This window comes from Polyergus mexicanus, unplaced genomic scaffold, assembly GCF_030449975.1.
Source record: "Polyergus mexicanus isolate NDT 795.1 unplaced genomic scaffold, iyPolMexi1.0 SCAF_5, whole genome shotgun sequence".
NCBI lineage: Eukaryota > Metazoa > Arthropoda > Insecta > Hymenoptera > Formicidae > Polyergus > Polyergus mexicanus.
In genome coordinates, this window is record NW_027223325.1 from 34,448 (window position 1) to 51,643 (window position 17,196).

The 17,196-nt window shown below is 33.8% G+C and overlaps 2 protein-coding genes across 3 annotated transcripts; both read right to left on the bottom strand.

Moving 5' to 3' along the window:
* Positions 1-634: 634 nt before the first annotated feature.
* On the bottom strand, positions 635-5,164 carry LOC138933776 (uncharacterized). Its single transcript, XM_070296775.1, has 4 exons — positions 5,150-5,164; positions 3,150-3,703; positions 2,040-2,782; positions 635-1,780 (listed from the first exon to the last, which is right to left on the bottom strand). The coding sequence occupies exons 1-4, from the start codon at positions 5,162-5,164 to the stop codon at positions 663-665; spliced, it is 2,430 nt and encodes an 809-aa protein (XP_070152876.1). The 3' UTR covers positions 635-662.
* Positions 5,165-6,439: 1,275 nt separating this feature from the next.
* Positions 6,440-15,513, bottom strand: Ir8a (Ionotropic receptor 8a). 2 transcript variants are annotated; one of them, XM_070296239.1, is made up of 17 exons: positions 15,431-15,513; positions 13,292-13,442; positions 12,661-12,813; positions 12,227-12,430; positions 11,830-11,996; positions 11,476-11,664; positions 11,030-11,200; positions 10,649-10,846; positions 10,018-10,239; positions 9,438-9,537; positions 9,044-9,221; positions 8,633-8,816; positions 8,280-8,401; positions 8,043-8,190; positions 7,730-7,899; positions 7,252-7,373; positions 6,440-7,026 (listed from the first exon to the last, which is right to left on the bottom strand). In XM_070296239.1, exons 2-17 carry the CDS (start codon positions 13,374-13,376, stop codon positions 6,737-6,739), a joined length of 2,703 nt encoding a protein of 900 aa, XP_070152340.1. In that variant the 5' UTR covers positions 13,377-13,442; positions 15,431-15,513; the 3' UTR covers positions 6,440-6,736. The 2 variants fall into 2 exon arrangements, 1 of the variants encoding a protein (XP_070152340.1); XR_011446970.1 differs by having other exon boundaries at positions 6,936-7,026; positions 7,761-7,899.
* Positions 15,514-17,196: the final 1,683 nt, after the last annotated feature.

Sequence of the window (17,196 nt, forward strand, 5' to 3'; positions counted from 1 at the left end):
TAAAGCGCGTAAAATTCAATTTGGGATTGCCGTTTTTCGAGACTTTTATATACGTATACATATATTATTCTGGTATGATTTTTTATTGTGTATTTTGGTGCGTTTTCATCGAGTGCAGTTGCGGATTATGCGAATATTCTTCATGTATATATGTAGATATCGTACTATAGGTATTAGAGCTTGAAAAGCTCAACAAGCTTCTTATGAGATTATTTCGTGTGTTTTAAGATGATTAACCATTCACCATAGATTCTACTGAATGTGGCATAAAAATAATTGCGAAATAATCAACCAGGAATCCTATATAACGCCTCCGCAACGTCTTTGTCAGCGAGCTGACTAATATGTATCCAAAATTTCCATGGCATCAACGAGATGTAACATTTATACCTATCAGTCGAATCATTCTAATCATATCTTTAGAGAGAGAAAGAGAGAGAAAGGAAGATAGAGAGAGCGAGAGAGAATATGCGTATAGATTTCAAATATAAGCTGTACGAACTAAAAACTAAAATATAAAGATTTTAATTATCTTCTAATATTCATAACATTCTTAATAATATGATAAAAATGCTCATAACAAGTAGAATTTCCAGCTCGACGATAACAAGTATAATAGCTGAATACGTAACGATAAGAATGCCGAAAGCTATGTACCTAAATTAGCGCTGATCGTGACTGGAAGCTACAACCTCGTCAAACGCTGCTTCATGCTCCGAAGTAGCAAACATATATGCCGGAAGAGTCAATCCGAGTACCTTGTCGTATCTGGATCTTGTTTCCGACGTGTAATCATACGGTTCAGCCTCTTTAGTTTCCTCCGCCGTGTGTTGCGTTTCGTCGGGATAATCGTTGTCGGGTTTCTCCAATTTGACATATGAATTTCTACTAGCGGACGCACTAGGCTCTAAAGGATCTATCGCGCGTTCTCTCATTTTCATCGAGTTTGATCGTTCGAGGGCGCGAGCGTGCGATGCAGGATCGATTTGAAATTCTTTTATCTCGCGAAATCTCGCTAGCTGATCGGGTTTTTGCCCGGTGACAAATACGCATTCCTCCTTTTGAACACCCTCTTCATCGACGCACCGGTAGCAAGTCATTTTATCGCGCATAGTCTTCCTACATTTCGATCCATCCTTTTTCCGAAAATTCTGCATTAACTCTTCGATCTCCGCCTTCTTCCTCGCTGTATCCAAGTATCCGACGTCCACTCTTTCCTTCTTTCCCTCCGTGGCGTTCTTGGAATCATCCTTTGCTTCATCAATCGTTGAAGCTTCGTAGCCGTCTTCTCTGGTTGGGGCGTTGTAGGAGTCTTTTGCAATCTCAGAACTGTCCGATAATTGCTCCTTCTCGCGCGGCATTTGCCGATATTTATCATTCTCCCGTGAATTGCCAAATGAACTGGATTTACTGTAAGAGAAGACTTTATCACTGGGTTGATACGAGTACGAACATTGTTCGAAATCGTTGCCTGTTTTCGGATCCTTGCAGATTGTGCATGTCATCGAGTCTTTCTGAAACTTTTTACAATGATCCGCGTCGATATTTTCAGAATAATGCTCCGAGACAGATTTCGAAGATGGCGTAGCTTGGTCCTCGTAAGATTCGGTATCATCTTTAGCCGTAGATAAAGGCTGGTAATTATTCGATCCCTTGAGATTGGAGTAATCGCTGCTATAATTGGGTGAATCGCGCGATATGCTGTCGAGATCACTAGCGACTTGTTGAGATTCGATAGTTCTCTCGGATCTCCATGGATAAATAGAATGTTTGGATTTATCTGTATAACAAAATCGTATCGATTTAAATAAAATAACGTACACAATCAAATATATATATGCTATAGAAGTAGAAAACTTGTAGGTATGCTAAAGGTATGATAAATCGAATAATGTAAATTTATATCGGACTATGATTATGCTCTTGTCGCGAATCACGGTTCTCGAAAAAATCAATCTTATGAACATTTAAATTTGACATGTTACTCCATCAGATTAACTACATTTCAATAATTAAGCATTAATGTAAGATAAGCTTACCCAAATAATCGTTCGTAGAATCGGAACTTTGCGGATAATCGAACCTGGCTTTGGATTTTTCCGAAGTTTGAGTTTTATTTAGATCACGAGTAGAATCCGTAGAAATCTTATCTGGATATCCAAAGCTTTTCGATTTGGTGTACTTGTATAATTTATCACTGGGCTGATAGTTGTAAGTGCATTTCTCATAAATACCGCCAATCTTGGGATCTTTGCACACGGTACAGGTTTTAGAATCTCTTTGCACCTGTTTGCAAGCTGTCGACGATGCATCCTGTACTTTGTCTTGCTGGTTTGTTGTTGAAACTCTCTCGTTGTGATCCTCGATAGGATAGGAATATTCGCGAAACTTCTTTATCGCGGTGGGATTCCAATCTTTTTTCCCAAAATTGGATTCTTCAAAGGATTCCTCAGAGGATTCGGGATAGGGATTTGATCGATCATCGGCATGTTCAGTGCTATTGTTACTTTGCTGCTCAGGCTTTTCAAGGGTACCAGATTTGATATAGACGTACGCTTTCTCGCGCGGCTGCTTTACATACGAGCATTGCTCGTACTTTCCGTTGGTCTTGACATCTTGGCAAACCATGCATACCATGGAATTTTTCACAATCTTGTCGCATTTTTCTCCCCGGCTTTCGTACGCGGCCGGTACATCGTACGTAGCGTCGGTAAAATACTCGTCGCTGAACCGATAAGGATTCGTCTTTCCGTAACCAATTTTGTCATTCTCCGCGTTGGACCTACGATTATTAATCAAAATCTATTAAAAAGTCAGCCATACTTTCTCAGCTAACTATATAATACTATCTATACTTATCTATACATGCTATGCAATTGGAGCAATTAATTAAAATTGCTTCCTTCGATGATGGAATTGTAAATCAGCATTTTTTGATTATCTTTGTTAAAATGCAGCTTTTTATCTCTCTTTTTTTTTCTTTAATTAATATGTTTTTGAAAAAAAAAAGTTAAATTATGTTCTTTCTCTCTTTTTGTATATGTTGTAATTTTTTATATCGTATATACGATTAAGAGGATGCAAATATATCAAGTTTTAATATGCGTTCTATGTAAAAAAAAAATTATACGCGCGATTAGTATTGCTACCTTCTATATCGGGGGCTGACGGAGGTAAACGAAAATCGCTCCGTCTTCGTATCGGCGGATGCGCTCTCTTCCGGTGATCTATTATGTAAACAGCGTTCGTATATGGATTTAGTTTTAGGATCCTCGCATTTATAGCAAGTCGTAACGTCTTTTCGTATCTCATCCTCTTTCCCGATCGATTTTACGTTAATCTCTTGACAGTGAGCAATTTCCGAATTCGGAAGCGACTGTTTGTACTTTGCAGTATAATCTTTATTGATCATTAAAAACGGGATTTTCATTTTTTCCAAATTTTTTTTTTCAACCAATTTTTTCTTCACGCTAATGGGAAAACGCTCAGATGGATTTGCGAAACGGTCTTTATATTGATCTTGACTCGATTCATAAGAATTATAATGATGAGGCAGTATTTCGGAAGAAGCGCTCTCGTAAATGGCCTTATGCTGGCTAGGTGCTTGCGGCACATCAGTCAAATGGCTCAAACTCTTCAAACGCTCGTACTCGTAATTTGCATTTACGTGACATGTGATTAGAGCTGATATGGTTAGATATATCTGCAAAGATATTAGAAAACATTTATTTGACGATGGTCTGTTTAAAAAAATTCTAATATATATATATATATATATATATATATATATATATGTGTGTGTGTGTGTATACAGTGCGCGTTCTAATGTATTTGTTATCGTTATGCGAAATAAAAAAAAATATATAGAGGAAAATAGAGTAAAACCGGATAGGCAGGTCAAATCGGATATCTCTGTTTCTTTGTGATAAGTGCCACTATATTTGGCTAACTCGTGTTATTAGTTGCAGATTGATGCCAACATTATTTTGAGATGAACTGTGCCCACGTGAACACAATATTCCTTTTTTGAGAGAAGTTCAAAATTTTTGGGCGAAGGGCAAAAAGGTGAAGATCAGGACGACAATCGAGTCGTTATGGACTTTTTCTGCACAGAGTATTTGCACAGTTTCGGTAAATGTAGTATTGCATTCTGTACATATATTAGAGAGTATATCTATGCTAGTTTTGATCGTCACTTTGTACGCCGGAATATACAACCGCCGTGTTTATTACTTTCCTTGTGTTGGGGCAAAACCGAGTACCTATACATCTGATGTAATGAAAAGACAAAGAACTGTTATCCTAATGGCTTTGTCTCCTGGCTACAAAAAGCAGTTGGAAACGAAAACTACCATTCAGAAAAAGAAATCAGTAAAAAGAAAGCTTTTTGAGACACCTAAAGTTAAAAAATTAAATAAGAAAGTCCCGCAGCAATGTCGAATAAGAGGCTATCTTTATTTGTGATTTTTGTTAATAGAATACATCTTTGTGTATTGTATTTTGATTAAAATAAATTTAGATTTTATAATTGCACGGTATTTTACAAATGAGGATCCAGTTTTACCTTACAGGTAGAGCAAAATCGGATATTCTGATCTCCAAAAAATCTTGTTATCCTTGGTAACTAAATACTTTTTTTCAGCAATTAGCCTCATTTTCTCATAGTTTAAGATCCACTAAAGACTATTAATGATTAGCAAAATTTTTTTGACTCTCTGATTTTTTGTAAGAAGACAAATCCAAAAAAGTACTCTTTTATACTAAAGAAGCTTGTACCCTTCTTTCCCCTATGTATATATATATATATATATATATATATATATATATATATATATATATATATATATATATATATATGTATGTATATGTATATATATTTATAATTTCTTTGATTAAAGTGAACTTTCTCTTCTCTTGTCCACGCACATTGTTTCGAATAAAACAGACATCGATTGCAGAATAAATGTAATGTAAAACTTAATTTATAGTTGCAAATAAAACAATAATTTTTTATTTTGCTGTATTATATATATAATATATAACAATGTATGTACATGTGTGCATGCGAAAAAATACACGGAACGCAAATGCGATATTTATATAATCAACTATATAATTTCTAAATGTCGTTAAATTTCACTTCACTGACCTTGCAATAAGTCATTTTCGAAGATCATCAGTTTTTCCGTCTCGAGGTATGCGCGAATAAACTTGTAATTTTGTTAGATGATCCGCAATCAGCATCACTTTCTCATCGAATGTGATCACGCCTTCGTGTAAAATGCTTTATATATTGATTTGTGGTAAACGATAAATATTCCCTACCAAAGCATAAATGTCTATTCTTTTGTCAGAAAAATTCAAAGAATCATCAACCGTGACGCGCTCCAATCAGAATGATCGAAACAATCGAAGGATTACCTAAACTACTTTTGCTTTCGCTTACATAATTCGATTCGGCGACCGATCCTGCCGCTGAGCTACTATTCGATGAGAAAACCAGTGAAAATAATAAGATTTTAAGGCATGTACAGTGTTACATTGATAAGACAAATAAGAAAAATTTCTAATAAAAAAAGAAAGATTTTTTTTACACAATCTGAACATAATCGTTTTCTTTAACAGGCACATTTTACACTGTATAATAATTTCTAAAGATACGTTAAATGCAAGATACATTAATTGTGATGTGAAAAAATTATATTACAATTCACGCTTTCCGTGAATGCGTTGTCAACACAGCACTTTCGTAACTATTATCAATTGATTAATTACTCATTTAAAGAAACCAACTAATAGTTAATTACACACGCGAAAGAAATTAACAAATTGCAAATATTATGCACATCAACGTTAATTGTATTCTTGTGTCACACAAATAAGACACGCGATATTTAAAAACAGATAAGTAATGGATAGTATAAGAATATCAAGGATGATATTGTTTCTACCCTATTTACGCTCGGAAAGCCAAGCTATATAATGTGAAAGTACTCGAGGATCAATGACCGCGCGTCATATAGCATATTTTCGCTTTGGCGTAATAGTCTGTTGAAAAATATATCTACAATATATACGTTTATGTGATGCATTGATACGCTTGTAATAATGCATAAATTTTTTTAAAAAGAAAGCGTATTGTACATCTCTTTATAAAACAAAATGTACATTATATATCATTATATGTAGATTTAAAAAATATAATTCCTTGAACAAGAATTAATTAATTAATTAATTAACGATACGATAATCAATTAATATAAATATAACAAAACACGTTGTATACGTGTAATTATCGATGATGTAAACACAAGATTCTTATAGTGTTTCAAAATTTCAAATAAATAAAAAAAAATTTTCACCCTTTATACTTTATAATATATGTAAATTAGTCATTTAAGCTTTATATTTTGCCGTGCAATAATTTATTATTTAATAATGATTTTGCACCGGAACAATGTTGAATGTTGTTTGAATGCGTGTGATAACTTTCGAGGTCATTATACATATATCTAAAGATATAAAATGATAATTTCTTGATAAATTATAAAATTTGAATACTACTTATTAGCTTAATCATTGTGATAAATTCCATTTTATTAAAAATGTGTTCCTTAGTTAGTTTCGTTTAAAAAAAAAAAAAAAAAAATTGTCTCTGAGAGGAAAATACATAAAGACTGATTCGTAAAATAAATAGATTTACGGCTTACGATAGATTATTATCGAAAAGAGTGACTTATTCTTTAAAAGGAAAATGTCGTGGGTAAACAGAAATGTGAGAAATACGCGGCGTGTGATTTGATTGTTTGCCGAAAACTGCATCGGTCGGCGCCGCCTTCATTTGAAGCTTTGATGCGATTTTCTGCATGATAATCTTGTCGTTTTCGGTATTTTTTTTCATCATTTTTTTATCATTTTGTTGTTTTCCTTTTTGAGAAATATTGCGCTTGCGATAATAAAGCACCTCGCCGGCCAAAGTAATCATCGCTAAAGCGAGACCAAACAAAGTTGCGATGAATACACCTCCTGCATAAAAAGAACTGGATATATAAAAATCATCAACTATAAAAGAGTTATAAGTGATAATTGAAATGTGTGTGTGTGTGTGTGTGTGTGTGTGTGTGTGTACACATAAATATATATATATATATATATATATATATATATATTTATATTTATTTATTTATTTATGTGTAAAATCTTTATAACGAATCATTTTTAATAAAGTTAAGGAAATGGCAGATTACTAACCCAAACTCTCTAACGTGATTCCCTCGTTCTCGTCGGAATTCGGACACTGGGTTTTCAATGTCTGATTCCAATACTTGGCCGCCAGCATCTCAAAGTACCTGTCTTTCTGTAAATCGAGAATCCTACAAAGAATATTATTTTTACATACAACATTTGTCATGTGTATCTCGTAGCGATGCAATCGCCACGATGATGACAATATTATAATAAATTTATATACGCGTTGTTTATATGACTGTCATTTCTTCTAAAAATTAGATTAGACGACAAATGCATTTTCTCTCAGTCATTATATGCAAGAATACACAGGAGAGATGTTTCTGATGCAACGCCGCTGTTTTACAATTGCGCAAATTTGATGCATTTCTTTAACAAAGTAACAATAATCATATTGCTAATAATGAACTAGGGTAATTTAGGAATAAAAGAATGAATGCGCAAGTGCGATTAATAGAAATGGAAAGAATCGATCACAAACTTTCTACTTATTTCTTCTTGCAAATGACTACCCTGCTGCACGGCAATGGCATATGGTTGCTCGGCGAATACCTCGCCCACCTCCGTCAGATTACAATTCCTCGTCACTTCATACTTAATCTCGGACGAATCATGAATAAAGGCAAACTCTGCATTCTCACTCTCTATCACCTAAAGAAATATCGATTGTTACATTGGCATCAAGTATTCGCTCACGATTCAGGATTTAAAGAAAAACAAGAAAGTTTATATAGAAAATTCTTCCTTTTTCTTTTTTTGTTCTGTCTTTTTTATCTTTTTTTTTCTTCCTCTACCTTTTTGAAACCTTCCTCGGTTGTCTTTACCGGACCGACTTGAGTAATGGCTTGCAGAATGTGACCGTACTGTTCTTTTATTGGATAATCCCAGACACGATATTCTACCTGCTCGCTGGTACTATTTAGCGTAATTTCTTTCCATACTCTACAAGTAAATGATATGAAATGTATGTATGTAATATTACCGATGATCTTAACAGCATGAAAATTGATAAAAGAAATATTTGTACACACGTGTAAAGCTTGTCCTCGGCATTTTTCATATTTATAAAATATTGATGGGCACTAGAATTGGCCAAAACGGTATAATTTATGCGTGATTGTCTGGCCAATTGTTCCAACGATTGTACAGGCGACTATGTAATGAAATATATGCGAATATCAATTCACGCGAGAAATGGCATATTTTGCGGTCGGCGCATGACGATTTTGTGGCAATGTTTTATATATTCATCTCAAAATTAAGTAAAACAATAAGGTAATCTCGAATGAATGTAACTTTTGTAATTAGAAAACGGGGAGATAAATATATATATATATATATATATATATATATATATATATATATATATATATATTGTAGTTACCTGCATTCTTTCTACGGTAAGAAAAGCAGCCAAATTTGCAGTAAAAGTCGCGAGCATCAGTACAACGAATAACCAATAGGCTGCAACCAGTGTTCTGCTTGATAACGCCTTTGGGGCTTCGCCACCACCCTGTGGTGTGAAAGATGTCAATGCGAACCAAAAGCTTTCTTTCAATGTAAATTCTCTGAAAAGCATAGTTGTTAATCCATTAGTTATATAATGTCAAGGAAATGAGAAAATTTTTCGAAAAAATTGAGAATCAAATTGTCAGCACAATCACGACAAGAGATAAACTAAGAAATAAATGCACGAAATAATTATTGATATTGTATTTGCGTTTTGGTCACAACCAAAAGCGATAATGCAATGGTATATTACTACTGTAAACTCGAGATGTATGTGTGCGCGTACCGACAAGGATAGGGGTAGAGTCGTTTGTTGTTTCTCGCACTATATGGCGAATATTTATCCAGTATCCAAATCATAATACCGGTTGAAGTTAAAGCTCCCACGATGCTTAGCCAGACTTCGAGTCTCAATACAGTCATAAACTTGAATAAGGATGTTTTACGAACTGGCTTCCTCATTACTTTGAAAACAAAAATTATTTATAAATCATCTGAATATATATTATATGATATATATTCGATATTGAATTGTGAGCATCTCGAGCTAAAGCTTGCAATTCGTCGTGTCACATAGATTGGGCATACTACATAAGAGAGAAAAGAAAAAATCGGACAAAAAGAGAGAGTATACATATATGATATGTATATTGTGAGAAAAAGATATAGATTGCGCGTACCAATGAGTATACCGGACTGTTCGAAATATGGCGCGACAAAATCAATGACCTCTTCCCGTTCCGATGTCATTGTCAACGCCGCCACAGCAATATCAGTCTCCTACACAAATATTAACAAAGCGTGAAAATATACATCCATTTGCTACAGTCACGCGAAAAATATATAAGTACATCATCGAGATATTTTAATTTTCAAAATCTCCTTCTCGTGGAATTAAATTTGTGCGAGTGTCATCTCCATGAATACCGAAATGAAAATAATAAGATATGTGTAATAGCAACTGTAACAAAGATTGGCCTATATTCGTATCGTATACTTGTAGCGAAATGTATGCCTGCATGATAACGTAATGAAACAAAATATAAATTAAATAATCACTGCGCAACAATGTTGACGAAGAAAACTTATTATTTAAAATCGATTACCGGTTTATTCGATTACAGATGACAATTCAAAAGAAATGTTGAAATTAAACGAAAAAAAAAGAAAAGAAGAAGGAACATTCGACTTGGTCGAATATAGCCAAATCTCATTTTAACATTGAATATAGCCAAACGTTATTTTAAAAATGAAACTTACTCCTTTAGCCAGATCGCCTATTACACCGCTCCATTCGCCATTGGGCAATTTCTTGCCAAATTCTCCATCTTCAGGAATAACAAGATCATAATCGAACTGCATCTCTTCAGATAACTTTTGCACAAAGTCAATACAGTAACCTTCCCAGATTTCCCTTCCTTCTTCGTTGCGCATTTCTTGCCCCGTCACTGGATTTCTCTTAACAACCGACCAAGGAACTGCCTATTTAACCAAATAGCTCAAATTTAAGTCAAAATTTGGTAGATTTGTGTTTGACTTGCGATATTATAGTTAATGGCAAAACACTATCAAATCAAACAATTCAAAATGATGTGAACACATAACACACACACACACACACACACACACACACACATTCTGCATATAAATAAAATGTTAATTCAATGCGACTGAAAGATCGTCGTTGACTTTATTTTACTAATAAATTAAATTAATTAAATTTAATGAATCGACAATTTATCAATTCAATTTCATTGCCTTTTCCATAGATGTTTCAAAGTACTAAAGATAATTATGACTCTTTATTTGGAAATAATGTTGTTTCTCATTGTTTAATGATACATAACGGAACGTTCACGCGAACGTAGTGAAACGCGATAATTCTTCTTACCGGCGCCGTTCCAATCCGGAAGAATCGCCTGGCTGGTTCTATTCTCTTCCCGTCTGCTTCTTTAATTTTTGTACGTCTCGTCCAAATCGCGAGCGCATCCACAGAGCCGCGACTAACCGTTTGTAACTCGATCTCTGCTTTGTAAGTAATCATTGCCTTCTCTGACCAGTATTCAAAAGTGTCATTACTATCCAATCTCTAGAACGTGAAACGTGGAAGAGTAAGTAAGTAGAAAAAAATGTTTAAATATACATATACATAAATTTACATATAAAATGCGCCTTTTGAGTTCTCTTTCTTTTCCGAAATATTTTACGATCGATATTAGATTGACAAACTTACCGATTCTTGATTGTTAAAATTGATTTTGGCAATACTCACCGTCATTAAAATCTTATTAAAGGTTTCCGCTGTAATATTCGAAATTGAGGTAGGCTCAATGGGCTTATCGCACTGACCTGTCTTTGGCTTCACACTTACACCCGCCTTTTGGACATCGCTCATCAAGCTTACGACTAAGCCAATTAAACGTTTGAAATAATAAGGGAATATCTAGTATGATATAATATATATGACGTTTTAATATATTTCCTCTTCTCTATGTATAGACATAACAGATATTTGTGGAGAAAAAATTTATTTTTTTCTCTTTTCCACAAAAGAAAAACAAACAAGAGAGGATTCTCTCTGATGTTGACTAACAATGCTATATTAATCGACGGCACATCACATTTGGTGAGCAATTTGGGTAAATCTTTTCAATAGCATAAATTTACATCACTTTTTAAAGATAGAAACCACTAATTGTTTCGTTGAGAGTAACTTACCTTAAAATTTGTGGGGCAATTGCAAGATGCTTCGCCCATTAAGCGGCAACAAATGTCGGTCCTCATAGTAAGAACGGTGAATGAAATATTCAATCGAAGATCACCGGTAATGTGAAAATCGTGATAATTATTGTCTGTAAATACTAAATTCCAAATACCATCTCTTTTAACGAGCCCTCCCCCGATAGCCTAAAAGATTGTTCACATACACATAAGCTTATAGTTTATATTATTTTAAAAGCTTGAAGAGATATTTTCTACCTTTTTATAACATACCATATATGTGTATTATACAATAATAAAAATAAACTATTTTCAAATCAAAACTGATATTTATGTAGATATATTGTTTACCGTTTTAAATAGTTCTTCCATTTTCGATGTACTAGCGTAAATAACATAATAAGATGGCGACGGCCGCATACTACGTATTTTCGATACTGTTCTTTCCGTCAATTCGTCGATGACGACCAATCTAATTATCGAATTTCCAATAAGATAATAAAGGCTCTGATTTAGCTCTGAAATTATTATAATATATGATATATTTATATCTGATATATTTATTATCGAAAGACACATTATCTTATTTTGATAATTTATCGATAAAAAAAAAAACGTAGTCTGCGTGTGCACATGAATGTAGATTATAATAAAAGAAATTGCGCGCGAGATATTCAAAGTTTGTAACCAAAGGTATATCTATACATGTAATATCAACACATCAGAGAAGAGGATCATCTTTATGCACCTCTTTCATCTTCAAAAATCAGACCAACGTCCGTTGCATTTTTCATAATTAAAAGATCATCGATCGCTTGAACATATGGATTAATGCTGCAGTCGCCACGTTTGTATATTATTCCTCTTTCGTCCGCGACTATTCGTAATTTGTCCCAGCCAGTCCATGACATATCCAATATGATACTTATTCCTTTATATAAAACGGCACAAACTGTTGAGAGAAATAAAAAAAAATGATATCTTTGCGCGAATTGTATAATTTGTACCATCGGGGAAAAAGTGTTTTCACTTTTCAAAGATAAATATATTATAATGTACGCGTAAAAAAAGAAAACATAGCTCTTGCGTAATTTGCATGTAATATAAAGTACAATAGCATATATTAAAAGTAAATCTTGTGTGTTTGACATCTTAGCTTATATAAAATATATAAAAAGATACCTTTCTCGAAACTCGCGTCAACATTCTCGCGATTTACTGTAACGGTAGAAATGTGAACGGTAATCATATCGTTAGCGAAATTCCGTTCTGCCTTTGGAACTGCATCGTTTAATATACCTAAGATTGATGAATCGGCTTCTTCTATCACAACCACTTGGAAACAAACAAGAAAGGGATATTTACCATTCTTAATCGCGTCAATCGATCTGGAAATCATTACCCCACGCATCAAGTATATGCTCTTTTTTTGGATTTATATATTAAATTCGAGATTATTCCGTTTTAAAACCGATATTTTGCAAAAAATATCAAAAATGTATGTTACATGTAACCGATGCCAAGTATAATATTATTTACGTATTTAATTTATTCACAGCTAAGGATAAGAAGAGATCGTGCAGACGGTATATGGTATACATAAAATATATTGAAAACGTGTCTTCAACCTATTACAAGTAGACACAAAAATTGTACAATCATCGAATATTCATAATTGAATTGTTGTTAATATTTGAAAAGAGGAAAAAAAGGGGAAAAAAGGGGAAAAAAAGAAGAAAAAGGGGAGATAAAAAATACCATTTTAAACAAAAAGGTTTTCCGCGAGTAAAAAAAAAAAAAACTCCATACTTACAGAGATTCATCGCTGTTTGACAAAGCACAAATGGCAAAAAGAAGACGAGAATCAATATCAATATGGGCGACGTTCTCGTCCTCATAGCGAAGTCGATTAAGACCGCACGGATGAACGAACAAAACTTTTGTCTTGTTTCGGGCAGCAGGTGCTAGAACAATATGATATGGACGGCATGGCGCGATGAAGCGACAATGGTCACGCCTGCGCCCATGCCACGTCGGAGACACAACAATTGCTTATGAATATTATATATTGGCACCTATCGAATCATGAAATTCCTTTTGCCTGCTCGCTATGACCTGCATCGGCTATCGGGCCATCGATTTATCGTGCGATTCGTAAAGTCTACGCGTAGATATCTATATACACTATAACAATTCAACCTGCTTATGTCAGGATCATCGGAAACGGCACATTTTCAAGGCTATCGTTTGTATAATGTGCTTCTTACGAATCTTACACTACTACGCTATTTTGATTATCAGGAACTACATTTTTATATCACTCGTAAAGAATTAGATTATTTTTGTCTAACAATTTAATATGTGCGCGCGCACCATTTTTTTCCTCCAATATATTTTGCGAAATTATATATTGTTTCATATTATTTCAAAGCAATCGAGCACAAATGTTATTTACAAAACTCAACAACAAAGCCAACAATAGCGATAAAAATGACGACGACATCGAGACATTACCAATCGTAATACATCGTCGACTTGACCAAACTCTAATTATAATATTATCATAACGATATATTAGGTATTAGGTTGAACGGAAAGTTGGTTTCGTTTTTTGTTAACAGATGAAGACGGAAAAAATGGCACGAATTTTTCGTTCAACGCAATATTTTATTACGGTGAAGGAAAAAGAGTCACATATTATGCCTATTGTATTATCAAGCCATAATGCGCGCGCGATTATATATACTTGTTAATTATTAACTGTCCGTGACTCTCGAAGTCTATAACAACTTTTAATAAATAATAAAATAATGATATTAAGCTTTCGTAATATACCACTATAACAAAATGATCGATACGCATATTATTGATCTAGTATACGATGTTATATACTGCGTTTACTACAGGTACTACAATCGTAAATCGCTCCATCGTTGACAACTCCAAGCGTCTAATGTCAAATCGATAATAAGCCACGTTACACAAGTATCCTAAGAATGAGTACATACAAAAAGTATGCATTTCCTATAACAATTTTCGCAGCACGAGTCACATATTAGAAAGAAATAAAAAAAAATGATTAAAATTTTTTGACAATAAATTATCATAAAAAATGTACGTATATATATATATATATATATCAATATTCGCAGTAAATTCTCCGTCAGTAAAGTATTCTGGATTGTATATTCTTTGGAACTGATTACTATAGCTTTTCACGCTTGAAAAAACAGCGACTCATTGATGCGCAGTCACGGGGAATAATAATTTCTTAAATCAAAATCGAGATCGGCATCGCAGATGTTTACGCATGGTGGACGGCAAACCGCGACAGGTGCAGAAACCGAGATGCTTCGATAGTTTCGTGTTATTTTTAGATTTTCAAAGTTGTGGCGACATTTTCAACAAACAGATATTGCGATGATTGACGCAGATAAAATCTTTTTATCAATCATATATTTTTAGCACGCAGAAACAGATTTCATTTCAAATTCAATAATTTAGGTGACAATTCATTACATGATACAATATCTGTCTGTTTGTCTGTCTGTCTGTCTGCTGTCTGCCCCCCCCTCCCCCCCCCCTCCCCCCACACCCCATCTCTCTCCTCTCCCTTCCTCTCGTCTATATTAATATAAATTATAAATAAAACTTTGGATTTATTACGCAAACTTGTTATCCACATATTATAAATTAATAGCGCAATATGTTGTATTTTTTTTTTTTTTTTTTCATAATTGGCATATAAATGACGTATAAATAATATTGAATAACGTGGATGACAATAATTGACATGTAAATAATGTCGCAATAAAAAATATCATTTATGTATACACGAAGGCATTATAAATGTCCATGTGTTGAATCATTTCTGTCCTTAAGTGTACATTCCCTCTTCCCTATGTACATATGATCAACGTGTATAAAATTTATAATTATTTATTCTACTCACTCCTGTAGCGGTATTCAATAACTCGCTATTTTCAGTATCGTTAACTAGCGACCGACAGCCGATAGCAAGGATTAGCAATCCCGGTGAAAAGTGCAACTCTTATAGACTGCGGTCGGGAAGATGCTAGAAATGCTTCGAAGCGTTTGATTGACCAATCAGGACAAAGAGAGTAAAGATTTCTTTATTCTGATTGGTTAATGCAATGCTTGGAAGCATCTCTAGCGTCTTCTCGACCGCAACCATAGGTTATCGCTCGCTAACGATAATCGAAACGACAATCGTCGCTAAAGCGGCGTCTACAATAGAGATTTTAAGCCCTAAGTCTTAAGAAATTGACTAATCACAGTCGAGTATTCTTCTCATACTTGATTGTGATTGGTTGGTCAATTTCTTAAGGCTTAGGGCTTAAAATCTCTATTGTAGACGCCGCATTGGACGTTAGAGAATCCCGCTATATTGTTCTTCTTTATTCAATGATAAATACATATTTACCTGCAAATGGAAATATTCGTTAACTACTTTTGTGATTTTCTTCTCGTTAGATGTCGCCAATGTCCAATTAAGTAAAAATATTTATATATATATATATAAACGAATATTATAAAATAATATTATATTGTATAAACTAATTGTAAGCTAAAATGCGAATTAAATATCGATCTTTGATTTTTCACTTGAAAAATAAAATTTATAAGTTTGTATAATAATTATATATAATTTTTTTTATTGATGATTTTTTCAATCAAGTTCGACATGCCGCGTTCCTTATCAGAGTTTCAAGATATTCTGTTTCAGTTAAATATTATATGAAATATATATACAATATTATATTATGTGTATACATGCACAAATATCGGCTCGGCGCGAATATGTTGCGATCGTGTTGTCGCGTCTCGCCATCGGCGATCGGTGTCGCATCGCGTCGGCGCGATATTGCTTGAAACATAAAATGTATACATATATATATATGTATAGTCGAATGAACTTGTCTCGAGTCTCATTCATATATTTAATCATTCAATTTCAAGAAATTTTTCTTCACTTGTATTTAAAATTTCTTCTAGCGATATTGTAATATTATTTTTACGTGCGCGTGCATTGCAAATAATAATTGTGTACTCTTTGTTATTAATTTTTAGTTGTAAAATTACATATATTTGAATAAATTTTTATTAATATTACTTTTTTTCTCTCTTTCAATTGATATCAACTATATATATATAATATAGTTGATATCAATTGAAAGAGAGAAAAAAAGTAAAAAGGAAGAGAAAAACTTGTATTTGATGTTACGAATGAATGTCTCCAAACATATATTATATGATATACTCGATACTAAAATAAATGAATAAATAAATGAATTCGAATCTTTCGTTATGGTGAATAATTGATATTTTTATTTAGACTATGAAAAATAAAAGCGCGAGACGCGCATTGGCAGCGTCGTTATATAGATGCTGAAAGAGCATTAATTAGACGCGAGGCGCTGAATCTACAAAGTACAATGGAAGCAATGTAAAACGATATACAAACGACAAGCGACGAATGACGCGACTACCGATAAGTAACAAGGAACAAGTGTAAAGCCTATCTCGTCTAACATTATGCGATAGGCTCAACTGCCATGACTGGCCACGAAGCACGGAACACGGAGCCGGAGCACGATTGACCGCCGTGACCGATTCCAATTGGCTCAAAATACGGATCGAACGGAAAGCGGGATGACGCGGCGTCAGCTGTAAATATGGCGAAGCTATATATTTAAC